Here is a 15806-nt window from a genome sequence, read left to right on the forward strand (position 1 = left end):
TTGAATGATTATTATGAACACTCAAATCAACTACTAAGGACCTATGAAAGATGATGTTATTCACCTCCAGAGAAAGAGCTTATTAAAAAGTAGTTTGTATAGTGTGGTTTTACATATACATATACATATATATATATATATATATACATATATATATATATATATACACACATATACATACACACACACATACATACACACACATATCTGCATCTAACAGTACAGAGTGGGGAGGGAGTAAAATAGTTAAAAACTACACAGCAGAGAACAAAAGAAAACTCAGAAGGAAGCACAGAAAAGTGGGCTAGTTTTAGAAATGTATAGTATTTGGTACATAGTTTTTTCAAAAAAAAAGCAAATTGTGAAATGGAGATTCATGGTTTCATATCAAATCCTTTTTTTGTGTGTTATAGTGCATGTATGAAAAGTTTTTTCCCATCTTTTTGTATTTAATTTCAAAATGAATGTATATAAATACATGCAAAACAACAAAGAAATGTCCAGTTACAGCTAAGGCAGAATAATTAGTCAGAGTGTGCTTAGTGACAAGCAGTGACTGCCAGTTTTAGAGAGCAGAGAGCTGGCCCAGAGGTCAGGAAGCCCTCTGCCTCAGATGATGTCTATACACCTCCCAGGGATGAGATCCTGAGTAACTGGATGCGATTGGCAGAGAATGACATATTGATGGAATTGCTCCCTGGGGCAAGCAGGGAAGGGCACTGATAGGGCCCCCACCCTCTGTGGAGGTCAATAAAAAGGTCCATAGCTCATGCCAACCTTGCTGATGCCCTCTTGAGGTTAAAGCCCACCACTGCACTCTGCCTCCCACCTCTCCCTCATTGTGGTTTCTCCTTTGAACCGCCCCTCCCCATGGCCTTCCTAAGTTTTTTAGGGTGCTAAACTCCTCTCTAGATTTAGCCCACTAAGGGTGTGCTCCAACCTCACTGGGTGTTCCCTTTCTCCTGGTTAATTGTGAATTCCACAAGGAAACTTGTCTTTTCCATCATTGTTAAAAGCCTTTTCCTTGCTAGCCATATGCTCTCCCCACTCTATTTCATATTTCCCACTCCTGGTGTCTATTGTACTTTTTCATTTTGTCTGTAACCTCTTCTCCTAAATAAACCTAGCTTTTGTCAAAAAGGAATGTCGATTGTGAATTCTTCACCGTCTAAACCCCAACATTTGGCTGCTGAACCCAAACATACCAATGGGCCCTGATCACATCATCTGGTGCCTGGATTGCTCTCCTAAATCACATCATTGGGTCCGTAAATCCTATTGCCAGGGCCCCAGGCAGCACTCTACCGCACACCAACCAGAGGCACCGGTGTCAGTAACATACTCTTTTACAGGTGGCATTTCAGTGGGAAACTCTCTCCAACTTAAGAACTTGGGGACTCTCTGCAACGCGTAGGAAGTGTGATCTGAAATGCAAAACAGCCTACAGTCACCAGGCCTAAGGAGAACATATTCATTCTTTTTTATCCATGAGGTCAGGAAGCTCTCTCGGGAGCAAAAAGTTCCAGGACATCCATAATTCCAACCCAAATGACTGCAGTCAAGCACAAATCCTACACAAGAAAAAGCTCTGTTTGGCTTCATAACAGGGAACTCCAGATAGAGCTGTTCAGTGAAGAACCTGAATGGCTCAGGGAGGAGCAGTCAACAACTAGCCACCAAGCCAAGGGGATTCAACAACCAAAAAGACAGTTCTCGACCTCAAGGGGCTCACAACCAAACGGGTGAAGACAACACACAACTTGGGGGAGAGGGATGAGTGCCAGAAGGTATCCTGAGAAAGCAAAAAGTTCCTGAAGGAGGAATCAAGCAGAGACCCATGGGAAATAAAGAGCCTTCTCTAAAAAGGAAGTCTGTGGGAGGAGCTTTTAGCCCTACCCTCCAACCTTCCAATTAGAGGGGAGGAAGTGTAAAGCATCAAAGTGAATCAGGTGATGAACTAAGGGGAAAAGGGGGGAAACTAAGTAGTCCAGAGGAAGAAAAATCACTAGATGATCTGCTTTGGGTTAAATGGCTCCTTAGTGACTGAGCTAGAATTTGAAGTCAGGGCTGAGCCCAAGCTCGGGGGTTCTTGCCATCATAGCTGCTAAGATCATACAACATTTAACCTAAGAGAGATTTCCTCACTTTCCTTCTCGCAAAAATCAATAAATAAATGAATTAATGCTATGAGACATTATCAATTGACCACACACTACTTTGGAAAATACTTGAACAATTGGTGAGCAGCCCTGAATAAAACCAGTAATAATTCATTACCTTGGCCAGCCCAAGTGTGTCCATAAAATATTAAAAGCTGTAACAATAAGGTACTAGGCATCTCAGGGAGATGAAGTGAGCCTAGACTACTATCAAGAGGGGGAGCACCCACATTTATAACCTCAAAGATCCAAACACAGAAGTAAAAAGACAGAATTTGAGGGACTGTCTCCCTGGGTTGACACCACCTACTTTGCCCTTTTATCCCCACCTTTGAGCAGTCTGTCCCCAACTTCAACTATTATCTCTCTCAACTACCACATTGGGGGCCTAAAACAATAATGCTCAAGGTCTTCCCCATCATGAAAACCAGAGCCCCTTTATTTTAACCCACTGTCCACTCAAGTTACCCTGCAACTCTTCTCATTTTTGCTGCCCACCTCCTTCAAAGAATCACCTCTTTTCACTGCCCTTAGTCCCATACACAGGAACTAGATCTATCCATGGACAGTAAAGTCAACAATGGTCCCTGTGAGGCTATGTCCAGCCACTCTGCTTGGTTGCTTTGCTCAGATTTGTGATTTCACTGGAATCAAAAATAGCTAGTAAAGAAACACTCCACCAAAAGCAGACTGACAAGTGTTCTAACCTTTGGGAATTCCCGGGGCTGACTTGCCCTGGATCACAGTCAAGATGCTCAATGCTAAGACTTGAATCCAGGTCTTTTCTCTCTCTAACCTGTCCCTTTTCAGTCCTCCTACTCAAGTCCTTAACAGTTTCTGACTCAAATTCCCACCCATCATGCTCCATCCCCCTGCTACGCCCTCAGCTTTCATGATACTGCTTCCTCATGCTTTTTCATTCCCAAGCCTTCAATCTCCTCTGCTACAGCTCTTGCTTCTAATGTGGATGTCCTCAAAGACTCTATCATGGGCTCTCTTCTCATTTACCTTGCAGATCTCATCTGTTCATATAAATTCAATTTTCATTTTTATCCAGATTTATATCCATCAGGAACCCTAAAACCCAAGGGCCTATCTGCCCACTGGACATCTCAAAATGAATGTCATCACCATTTTCAACAACTTGTCCAGAAGGGAACTCATGTCTCCTTCTAAATGCTCCCTTCCTATCCAAAATTCCCTATTTTTATTCAGGGCATCAATTTCTTTCTCATTCTCAAGAGACAAAACCTTGAGGTCCCTCCCTCTCAATTCTTTACCTCCTGGAATTTCAAAATCCTGTAAATTCTACAGCCAGCATAACCCTAGTCTGACCCTAATTCAGACTTTCATTACTTCTTGCCTAGACTATTCCAAGAGACTTCTTAATCTGTCTCCCTGCTTGGCTGCCACTGAGGAAATGCTTAATAAATGTGCACAGCTTTTGCTGCTTCTGTATTCAAAGTGAAAAAGAATAAAGAAAAAGATCCACATTAATAGCAGCTTTCTGTGGTAGTGTAGACTTGGAAACTGAGGAAGTGCCCATCAATTGGGGAAGGGCTGAACCAGATGGAGTGTTACCATGCTGTAAGAAACGATTCAGGGAACATTTATATAGTAACAATGGTGATGTGAAGACCAACAACGCTGAAAGACTAAGAACCTGATCGTAATGAAACATGTCACCCGTCTCCAGGTAGGGAGCTGAGGGATTCAGAGGCCTTCCTTCCTTCTGTCATGTCTATGTCATGTCTAAGGTAAGAATTGTTTTATACAACTATACACATTTGTAATGGGATTTGTTTTCCTTGGCTTCTTAATGTCATAAAGAGAAAAAAGTTCTATAACTGAAAATTTTTTTAAAATCTTGGCGTTCCCTTCTCAATCTAAATTCAGCTGAACTCTCTTCTGTCACCAGCCAGCCAAGTGGAAAATGGAATGAATCTCTCTCTAATTGGGCCTCTGCTTTCTTCTTATATATCAGAGAGCAGGATTATGGGTTTTCTCCCAGAGTGCTCTCTGGCCCTATGAGCTTCAAGGGAGGTGTGAATTCACAAAGTTACACAGTTAACTTTGTGAATCTCCCATACTTGTGAATTCCAATGAGTAAAGGTGTGAACACAAGCATTGTATCAATTAGTTCTACTTAGTACCTTGTTTCAGGTTCTGGCCCAAAACATCTTCTTGTAAGATCAGATCAATAATCTATCAACTCTAATGAGTTAGCAGTTTGTAAAGATTCCAACATTAAATAAAATTTTTAAAAGAGAAAAAGAAATGCTTGATGCTTTAATTTGTTTCTGGTCTCTCACCTTCCTTGTCCATCCCAGGCCAAGTGCTAAAATAATCTTCCTAAAGTACAGCTCTATGTCACTTCTGCTCCAAAATCTCTGGGCTCTCCCAATTTACTCTGTAACAAAATGCAAGGTGGTCTAGTCTGGATGGTTTGGTTTTAAAGACTTCTACAACCTGGATTCCACCAACCTTTCTCACCTTAATGTACCTTGTTTCCCTTCACATGCTCTAAGTTCCAGTCACACTGGCTGACTTGTCCCATCCATTTAATTATTACTAATATTTTATTACTAGCAAGTGATGGGATATAAAAGCAATGAAATATTATTGTTCTATAAAAAATGATTGACAGGCTGGTCCTAGTAAAGCTTAGAAAGATTTACATAAACTAATGCTGAATGAAGCAAGGAGAACCAGGAAAACATTGTACACAGTAACAAGATTATATGATGATTAACTGTGATACACTTGGCTCTTCTCAGTAATTCAGTGATCTAAAACAAGTCCAATAAACTTTGGATGGAATCCACATCCAGAGAGAGCACTACGGAGACTGGATATGGATCAAGGCAGACTGTTTTTACCTTTTTTTTTCCCTTCTGGTTTTTATTCCTCGTGGTTGTTCCCTTTTGCTCTGATTTTTCTCTTTCAATATGACTCATATAAGTTAAAAATGAATTTACATTATATAACCTAAAAAAATTTTTAAAAAATAAACTGAAATAATAATTAGCATTTATCTTGTGTTTAAAGATTTGAGAATAATTTACCTTCATCTCATTTGATCCTTATAACACTCCTGGGAGGCAAGTGCTGTTATCCCCATTTAACAGATGAGGAAACTGAGGCAGCAGGTCACACAATTAGCCTCTGAGTATCTGAATTTAAACCTTTAAGACATTAAGTCACCAGCTCTACACTACCACCTAGCTGAGGAGTTGAAAATAGCACAACACCTCTGAAAAAACTACATTTTATTTACTTCCTGCATATCAGCTCCATCCTCCCCACACTGCTCAGAGATAAATCCCCTGAGGACTCTCATCCCTTCTAGTTCAGTACCTTGCACAAATCACGTACTTAATAATCAGGGGATGAAAAAGAGGAGAGTAAGACAAAAAATGCTGTAACGAATATGGAAACGTTTAGAAGAATTACACACACTTAACTTATATTGGATTGCTTGCTATGTTGGTAAAGGAGGAAAGGCAAGAGGAGGAGAAAAATCTGAAACACAAAAGTTTTGCAAAGGTGAATGTTGAAAAAACTATCTTTGCGTGGATTTGGAGAAATAAAATATTATAAAAGTTTAAAAAAAGAAATATGCTGGCAAGACTTCAGGGAAAACAGGTGCATGAATATACGGTTGGTGGAACTAGATCTTCCTTGGCCCAGACATTTGGAGAAGAAATTTCTAACTGCACCCTCAAAGCTAATAAATTGCAGAGCCTCTTTTCACCCCTAGAACTATTCACCATATGGACTGGGTCCATTCCCCCCAAAAAACAACAAAAGAGGAAAAGGATCCATTTGGACAAAAACATTTATAGGAGCTCTTTTTGTGGTATCAAAGAACTGGAAACTGAAGACTGAGTGAAGAATGGTCTATGAATGTGATACAATACAACTGTGTGTGATATGACAAAGGGAAGCCTGGGAAAGCTTGTGTGAACTGATGCAGAAGGAAGTGACCAGAACAAGGAGAAAAATATATATAGTAACACTCTCACAGTAAAGATAAACAACTCTGCACCAGCCCTGAAATCAGGAGGACCCGAGTTCAAATTTGACCTTAATGCTTCCTAGCTGTGTGACTCTAGGCAAGTCACTTACCCCAACTGCCTCAACAACAACATAAAGATAAACAACTCTGAAAGCCATAAGAATCCTAATGAATGCAAATTACTAACCACAATACCAGAGGGCTCATGATTAAACCTGTTTCCCACATCCTGACACACGACTCAGGATACAGACTGAAACATATTTTGGACATGAGCAACAGTGATTTTGTTCTAACTGATGATGTACGTCTGGGATTTTGTTTACGGGTCCCTCCTTCCCCCCCAGTTTGTTGGGCAGGAAGAAAATGTGATAGAGAAAAAAGATGGATTTTGCTAATTGAAAAAAATTTTAATTAAAAACTTTAAGAAAAAATTCAGTTCAATTATTTTCAAGAAAATAGCCTTAACAACTAAGGAGTTTTGTCTCAAAAAGATTAGCCCAGCAAATCCTCATCATGAACCAAGTAACACTCACTTGTAAATAGCAGCACCTGTCTGCTGCTGAAAAATTGGCAAATTAGCAGAGGACAACATGAACATTCAATTTAGAGGTAGAAGGGACTTCAGAGACCATCAGGTCTGAGAAACTGAGGCCAAGAGAGGAGATGTGGTCTCCAAGAATCAAGCAGCTATTTATTGTCTAAGAGCGGACTTAGGTCTAGCACATGATCCACCCCAAATGTGTTAAAAAGGCCTCAAAAACAATCTTCTAAATTCAGGGCGGCCGTCGGGATCCCAGGATCCCCGAGATCAGCTTCACAACCACTATTTTATGAAACCAGTCCTGCTGTCCCCAGAAAGCAGAGCAACTTGCTGGTCCTGGGAGTACACAGCTCTCTGAGTCTCAGTTATACCACAAGAAACACATGATAACAGTAATTTCTGCACCAACCCCTTCTCATTTTCGCAGTCTTGTGAACGGCTTTCCCAAACTCTTCCCTCTTCAAGTAGCCCCATTTAAGGGGTCTTTGGTTCAAATTCAATTCAACATCTACTAAGCATCTGGGTAGAGTGGAGTGGTTAAAGCATAGGAGGCCCCGAATTCAAATCCAGCCTCACTTAGCAGCAGCTAGCTGTAGAGCCCTGGCCATGGGACCTGGCCTCTCAGTGCCTCAGTTTCTTCACTCAAAAGGGACTAGGGCTTATGACCTCTCAGGCTCCTGCCAGCTCTAAATCTGTGATTCTAAGGATCTATGCTAGGCCATAAGGGTATACGAGCAAGGGCCACGGAAGCTTCTCTGCATAAAGGAGCAGGATGAAGGCCACATGGGAAAAGGGCAGGCCGCAGGGTGCTCAGCTAGTGAACTCTACTTCAGCTGAACAGCACAAACTCAGACCCCAGGGGGTTCAAGCAGTGGGAAGCAGGTAGTTCACAACCACTAGTTTCCCCCGGGAGCAGGGGCTGGGGCCCCTTAAGAGTTAATGATGCCCCCTAGTGGCACACAATGACCAAAGGGTTTAGAAGGCAGCCTAAAGTAAGAAAACTGAGGCCCAGAGAGAGGACCGAGGAGATTTGGCCACGAGTCCCCGGTGGGAACCTCCAGGTGCAGATCTTGGAACGTTCCAAATGCCTCCCCTTGAGTTTCTGGGACTTGCATAAGAGCAGCATTTTCTACTTTTCCAGAGCTACTTTCCAAGTGCTCTAAAGGGGGGCTCTTCCTCCTTGGGGACTCAGCATCAAGAGGCTTGTTCTCCTGGACCCTTTCTTCCCTCTTTGGGAGGAGGGCCTGACCTGTGGGGGGAAAGGCTCCCCACTTGAGGAACCCGGGCTGTTCCAAACAGTCTGAGGGAGCCAGTCTGTAGTCAGAAGATGTCTGGCCCATCTGACTGCCTGATGCTGGGCAGTCTCCCCTCTCCTCTGCGCCTCCATTTCCTGAAACTGATCAAAGTAGGGATGGGAGCCTTCGAGGCCCGAGAACAGGGGAGGTCGAAGGCAATGAGCTCCCAACTCTGACCCAGAAGATCTCCCTCTCTATAGATTTATTTTGGATTATGTCCAAAACAAATGTTTGTTTTACTTGACGATATGTATTTTTATAAGGGAAGAGGAGAGAAAACGGTAGATTTTTGTTGAATTTTTTAAAACGTATTTTTTTTTTTAAAGAGAGGATGTGGACTAAATGGATGCTTCAGAATATCAAAACTATGGACTTTCTTAAAAAAAAAAAAAAAATCCCAAAACCCTGTAAGCAAACCCCGCCAGTTTTGCTCCTACCTCATTAAACTGCAGTGTGGACTTTTTTTTAACAATCAATAAATAACAGAAGGGCTGAGCTCCATGTGGGCTCACAGTCACTTGGGGTTTTATAAGTTTTTCAGGGCTCTTTGTTGTTATTCTTGCTTCTGCTATTTCTCGTTGTAATTTAAAATAAAATATATCAATTAAAATCAAGTCGGCCAATTCTCGGCTGATTAATTCTGTCTACACGGCCATCTTTAAGCTCTTGGCTGGTTTTAGTAATGGCTCGCTTTCACCATTTGGAATGGGCAAATTAGCAAAGAAGACGAATTTACTGGCCGGACTGAGCGATAAATTGCTTAAGGTGGGCCGAGAACGGCCAAAGATGCACAGAAGCAGCAACGGCAAATGAGACAACAGGAAGAAAGGAGCCTGACCTAGGATCATGTGAAGATCCCCTCATTACCAACAGGCCAGAATCAAGAGCCAGCAGCTCTCCAGCCATAAGCCGCAGCCTGTGCGCCACATTCCTTCCAACTTCATCTTCTCATAAAATCAAACAGTCTTTTTGCCCTCCTCTGGAATTCTAACTTTGCTCCAATCCACTAGAACCACTCAAGACTTCTTCCCAGCATGAGAAAGGAACTAAACCAGAAAGGAATGGGACATGTTAACAGAAATTACAAACAACTCTCGGTTATTTTCATGGGATTATCTGCATCCAGACCGACCCTCAGGATGTTGTTCCAGGATCAGTCCTGAACTAGCAGGAACCTGAGGAACTTTACAAATCCATTCAACAAGCATTCTTGACTATCTCTATGTGTAAGGCCTCATGGGGATGATCCCAACCCTGCTCTTGAGGAGATCCATACAAGAAAAATCTAGTTTAAAAAAAGCTTTAAAAATACTACCAAGTCCTGTTCACCTTTTTAACAAGAGGAAAGCGGACTGGCAAGCGGGAGACCTCAAAGCTTCTCTACTGTTGCCAATCCATGAAAGCAGGAGTCTCTCTCTGCAATGACAACCTTCTGCTGGCCTAGTTGTACAACAACAAGACATGGGCTACCACGACCTCCCAAAAACTCAAAATGAATTCTCAAGCACAGGATAATGGCGAGGCACATGGCGGGTGAGAGCTGGTGGGAGCATAGGATGAATGAGGAAATTCAGGGCCTAGAATTACCAGATCTCATCAAATAACTGTGTGATAGGAAAGAAAAGGCCCAGCTCAGTACAAGAGGATACCTGGGAGACAGCTCTAATTCTCCACAGATACCTTCCAGATGCCAGAAGTGAGGAAGTCTTCCAACACACAGGGTAGAAGTTCTTTAGTGAAACTAAAAGTTGCATAAGATGGGTGGGCAGGGATCTGATTATCTAGAGGAAATTTCCATATCAATGAGATCACAGATCCTCAGAGTATTTGAGTAAGAGAAAGCCAAGAAGAGACTAGGTAGTTGAAAATATTTTTTCCTAAGACCAGCCAAGATGGCAGAGTGGCAAGATGCAGTAGAATCCACCTTTCCCCCATATCTGCTCATCTATAGAGATCTAGAAAACACACCTGATGAGGAAATCCGTGGAAAAATCATAGTGAGTCATTTTCCCAGCCCAGGCTGGCTGAGGGAAACAGAGTTGGTGGAAACTGGGGTTGGGATCTAGTCAGGAGCATTGCAGGACCGAGGGCCTTCCTGTGGCGGCACCACAGGTTGGTACAGAGAGGCTGGACACTGAGAAACAGAAACAGGCGCCAACTGGCACTGTCACTCGTTACCCAGGGCTGAGTGACAGGTTCGGTGGGGACTGAGAGAGGCATCTCCACCTAGGGATGGCAGTCACCAGTCTCGGCACAAGAACAGAAGCGACAGAGTGGGATCTCAGCCGTGTCTGACTCCTGCAGCAGAATTACCGCAGCAAGAAGCCCAGTGTAAAGGGAAGCCTCCAGTTCTGTGGATCTGAACCTGCAGAGCTTTCCAATTGATGACTGTCTACTGGATCTCAAACCCAGGCCAAGTCCACATCTATGTTGCTCAGACCCAAGCCAGGTCAGGAACTATAGAGCTCAGAGCAGAAGGGAAATGTTAGGACTTGGTCCTGGGATACCCGGAAAGCTGACAGGCCCTCAGTCTGAGCTGTCCCTGAAAGCTTGGAATAACATCACCTTCAATGGTTTTTTAACTGGTAGTTCTATGAAGAGAGTCATCTATACCTAGAGAGAGGACTATGTGTGGACCACGACATAGCGTTTTCACTCTTTCTGTTGTCGTTTGCTTTCATTTTGTTTTCTTTCTCGGTTTTTACATCCAAGAAGATGCAAACTAGGCTCAGTCCAGTCACTCCATCCACAAGTATCCAGAAAGCCTGGCCCTAACACCACCAAATCTGAAGTCATTACATACACCCAGGAAATCTTTGACCGGTTCTGCTTCTATTGCCCATCATCCTATCTTCTGGTTTTTTAAAGGTTCAGTGATATTCTACCTGCCACCGCCAGAGTCCTAAGCTCCTACCATGCACCTAGATACAGGCCCCCGTTTCTGACTTGAGAACACCGTCATCAAGATAATGCTTACCAGCACCTTCCAGGTGCACGTTCTGTATATTCTCTTGCATTTATGGGCTGTGTATATGGAAAAACACAGAAATAAATCCCTCTTGCCAATAGCTTAACACATCCTTTAAGGAGCAGGAATTGTGACAAACACCTGATTTCACAGCGGGCCAGACCTGACAAGAGAAGCATTTGAGCACGTTGCTTCTGGAACCTTTTGCAGGATATTTCAGCAACATTTTTGTGGCTACTAAGTTTCTCAAGTCAAAAAGGGACACTGGGAGAAAATTTAACAACAGTTTTTAAAAGGTGCAGCGATATTAAGAGAGAAAACCTGAATTTAAGTTATTTTTAAAAGCACCCAGGAGAAACTATAAACTCTTCTTCAGCCTGCCCTGGCTTTTAAGATCCTCAACTGTCTTTATGCTCCCTTTCCTGGTTTATTTCTGTGACTCTTATAGTCCAAACTGAACCTTATGCCCATCTCTCAGAACCCTATCCTCAGTCAAGGTGGGGCTCAGATGCACCTCCTCCAAGAAACCCATCCCTGATCCCTGGGCTACATGATGTCTGCTCCTCAAGTGACCTGCAAGGGAAAATAAACTCTTTGAGGGCGGGGACTTTGTAGCTCCTGTGCAGCCCTGCACACAGCAGGCACTTAATAAATAGCTATCAGACTGCATCTGCACAGAGTATCTCACACATTCTTTACACGATCTCTGGTGCATCCTTACACACCATTCCCATTTTTCTGACCAAATCACTTCCCTAAGCCGCTGGGAACGTTCTCAATTACTTGGATGGAAATTGAACCCTAATGGAAAAAGGAACAGAACAGCAAAGAATCCAAATCCTTCAGCAGACACTTCGAAGGCCCGTAATCGTGGACAAAGCAGCAATTAAAAAGCCCACTCTTCTTATAAACTTGTGGAGGGAGGGAGGGAGGGAGAGAGAGAGGAAGGGAGGAAAAGAAGCAGGGAAGGAGGAAGGATTTTTCCTTCAAAGGAGGGAGGCCTTATTATATCTTCACTTCTATAGTAGAGGGAGTTGAGGCAGACAGAGGAAGTGACTTGCACCAAGCACTTGAAATCAGGGCTAACAGCTACAGTGTTTCAGTCACTTTTCCCAGACGTTTCTGTTTCACACAGAGTGCCACACTCCCTTCTCTTGAGCTCAATTCACGAGCCTAACGACATGTGATTCCTGAAATGAAGGTGGAGTACTCTATGGCAACGTAATAAGCACCGAGACGGAAGGAGGCCTTCCTACGGTGGCTCATGGAGTCACTCTGCTCAAAGGAGACGCGACTTGTGCAAACGGGTAGACTCGCCTCTTCCCAGAAGTCTTCCTTGGCTGCATCTACTACCTATTCCAGGTCTCTTCAAGCAACTCCTCTTCACATTAGCAAACCAGCTTTTCAAAGTCTATGGAAAAACTTCCATTTCTAATGATCAGCTCTCGGGTAATGAGCATTTCTGCAACTGGACAGGCCCCTCCCCAAACCTCTGCAACACAGCAGGATGAGGTCCAAGGGGCTAGAAGAGACCAAAGACATCTTCTGGCCCAACTCCCATTTTACAGGCGAGGAAACTGAGACCTATGAGCACCTAAACAGGAAATCCATTGTTCTTTCTACTCCAATGCCTCAAGAGTGCAGCCTAGTTACACAGACAGGAAACCCCAAGTGGTGGAGGTGTGCCTCCCACCCGGGATACAACATTCAGGGGGACGACAGCATGGGCGGTTCCGATCCTGGGAAGCGAGCTGGGCCCAGGACAGACAGCCAAGCGGGCTGGAATGGGGGCTGCCTGCCTCTGGCTGGTCTCAGCCCACCTTCCTCCCGAAACAAAGGCCCACCTTTGTGCTCTGGTGGTCACCTCAAAAGGGGGCGAGCCGGTGACGGAGAGCCCCCCACCGAGTGTAGCAGCGGCTCTCACAGGTGCCCGACGGGGAAACGCCGGACAGGAGTGAGCGTGAGGCCCGGGAGCTCGGGCGGCATCCACCCTGCTAGGCTTAAGCACACGAGGAAGGCCCCAGCAGGCTGACTGGGCTGCCCTTCCAGCTGTGAACCGAGCGGGGCTCGGCTAGGCCGGGGCAGCCCACCGTGCTCCCAGAGGGCCCAGGAGACGCCCGGTCTTATCCTGAATTCATGAAACAACCGGGACGGCTTTCTCAAGAGGACAGAGCCGGTGCCTTTCATGCCTCTCCTATCCCTCCAAGTGCCCTGCAAAAGCCTGGATTCAACTCTGAATAAATGAATGGAACCAGATAATCACGGCCATTCACAGCCCATTCATTATCTGGCGAGCATTTATTGATCCAGGGCCCCGTGTGGTGCTGGCAGGAAATCCGGGGCAGGCCCAGCCTGAAAGAAATAAAGGTCTAGCAGGTGGGAAAACCTGCACACCAGAAGGGTCTTCAGAAGGGCAACACCTGAAGGACCCTGCTTACCACAAGCCCGAAAGGCTACGGCTTCCTGGAAAGGAAATGGGGTCAGGGAATCGGAGCAAAATCCCAGCTCTGCTGCTTAGTTAGAGGATTTTGGCCAAGTTCCTCCCCCCCAGGCCTCAGTCGGCTCATCTGTTAAATGAGGGCATGGGGCCACCCGGCCTCGGGAGACCCTGCACCAGCATCCCGGGAGCCAGCACAAGGGACAAGGCTGACCCTGGGACGCTGAGCTGCTCTCGGCCCCTCCAGGGCGAGCCTCCCGGAGCCCTTTCTCCTAGAATGGGGCCCAAACAGAACATTTCCAGCCGGGCAGTCTGGGAAGCCTCCGTGGAGGAGGTGGCACCCACGGCACTGAACTGACTGGGACCTGCCGAGAAGGCTTTGTTCCGGGAGTGGCAAAACCCGGCTGTCACCTCCTGGGCTTTCAAGAGTTACAGAGGAAAGACCCAAAGGAGGGGTGGGCCGGTCACAAGGGAGAACAATGGACTACTGCCCGCTATGGCCCGAATGGGAAAGGAGGCCGGGCCTCCTCCCGCTGGCCTCCACAAAGGCCTCGTGGGAGATGAGCAAGAAGGACCGGGGCCGCGGGCCCCTCAGAGCCAAAGGAATGGAGTCCGAGCTCTTCCAGGCAGCTCTCAAAGCGCCTTTCCTAGAGCAGCCTCGGAGGAGAAAGGCACTTCCCACGCAGCCACCGACCCGCGGCTCAATCTTCTCCCGCCTCTCGGTTATCCCGGGACGGCCGGGCAGTCAAGGCTACAAGACGCAGACCCTCGGCCAAAGTTCCCGGCAGCGGAGGCTGCGGCCAGCCCGCACAGGGAAGTCGTCCCCCCTCCCCCGCGCCCTGCCCGCAGGGGGCGCTCTGCACCCTCCAGGGGGCCGCTCGGGCTCCCTCTTCAGTCGGGCGCCGGCCCGATGACGCCCCCTCCGGCAGCCTGCCTTCCTGGGCAGCCCCGCTCTCGGGCCGGGGGGAAGATGACCACCAGCTTCGGCCACATGGCCGCCTACCTTGGGGCTGCGAGCACGCTCCCCGAGCGCCCCCGCCCCCCCCCTCCCCGGCGGCCCGGAGAAGGGGTCGGGGGAGGGAGGGGAGCGCAGGGGGGTCCGAGGCCGGGCAGCGTCGGCGCCGCAGTGCCGGGCTGCAGGGAGCCGGCAGCCGGCGCCTTTTTCAAACGGCCTCGCTTCCCGCCGCCGGGCCGGGCCGGGCCCCCAGCCCCGCGCGCTGTCACCGCTCGCTCGCTCACTCACCATTGTGGTTGACCCAGGTCGGCTTCAGGAGCTTCATTGTTCGGCCGCCGGGGCCGGGTCCGAGGCCGAAGCCGCCCCCGGGCTGCCTGCCTGCCGAGGCGGGGCCGGGCCGGGCCGGGCCGGGCGCTCAGCGCCCCGGGGCCATGGAGCCCGCGGGGCCCGAGCCCGGGCCCGCCCAGGCCACCGCCGCCGCCGCCGCCGCCGAGGCCGCCTTCGAGCCCGAGCAGCCGCCGAGGCCGAGGCCGAGGCCGAGGCCGCCTCCTTCCCGCCGCCGAGGCCGAGGCCGCCGCGCCCGCGCCCGCGCGCCCGACGCCGCCGCCGCCGCCGCCGCCTCCGCCCTCAGCAGCAGCTGCCGCCGCAGCAGCAGCAGCCGCCGCCGCGGCCGCGCGCCATTCCGCCCGCGCCCCCGCGCCGTGCCCGCGCCCGCGCTCCCGCCGCCGCCGCCGCCGCCTCGGGCCGCATCCCCCGGCGTCCGCCCGCCCGCCCGCCCGCCGCCGCGGCGCCCCGGCAACGCCGGAAGTCCCAGCCACCCGCGCACCTGCCAAAGTGCCCCGCCGGGAAACTGCGCCCCGAGCCCGGGGTTCCGGCCCCGCTCCCGCCTTCCTCCTCTCCCCGCCCCCCAAGCCTGACCAGACCTCTCCACCTCGGCGGGCTGCACTGTAAATACCCTCCCCCTTGTTCCGTGTTCTAAGTACCCTTTTTCCCACTTCCTTGTTCTAAGAGCCCCCCCATCACATTCCATGTTCACAGTACCTCCCCCATATTCCATGTTCTAAGTGTCCTCCCCCTACATTCCAAGTTCCAAGCACCCCACCACCATATTCCAAGTTCTGAGTATCCTCTGCCATGTTACAAGTTCTAAGTACCCCACCACCACGTTCCATGTTCTAGGTGTCCTCTCCCATGTTTTTATATTCTAAGGATCTTCCCTGTGACAGTCCAAGTTCTAAATTTCCTCCCCCTTATTCCAAGTTCTAAGTACCCTTCCCCACCACATTCCATGCTCTAAGAGTTTTCCCCCATATTTCATGTTCTAAGTGTCCTCCCCTCACATTCCATGTTCTATGTACCTTCCCTCACATTCCATGTTCTAGATATCCTCCTCCACATTCTAAGTTCTAAGTACTATTCCCCACCACATT

General features: G+C 47.7%; 1 protein-coding gene across 1 annotated transcript in view; it reads right to left on the reverse strand.

The window, feature by feature from the left end:
- LOC127545726 (protein HIRA) overlaps positions 1–14760 on the reverse strand; it is a 71224-nt gene extending 56464 nt beyond the window's left edge. The window contains exon 1 of the mRNA XM_051973189.1: positions 14665–14760. Within this exon, the coding sequence (XP_051829149.1) occupies positions 14665–14701 (37 nt within the window). The 5' untranslated portion in view covers positions 14702–14760. The remainder of the gene's footprint in view (positions 1–14664) is intronic.
- Positions 14761–15806: the final 1046 nt, after the last annotated feature.

The sequence above is a fragment of the Antechinus flavipes genome, chromosome 1, assembly GCF_016432865.1.
Source record: "Antechinus flavipes isolate AdamAnt ecotype Samford, QLD, Australia chromosome 1, AdamAnt_v2, whole genome shotgun sequence".
NCBI lineage: Eukaryota > Metazoa > Chordata > Mammalia > Dasyuromorphia > Dasyuridae > Antechinus > Antechinus flavipes.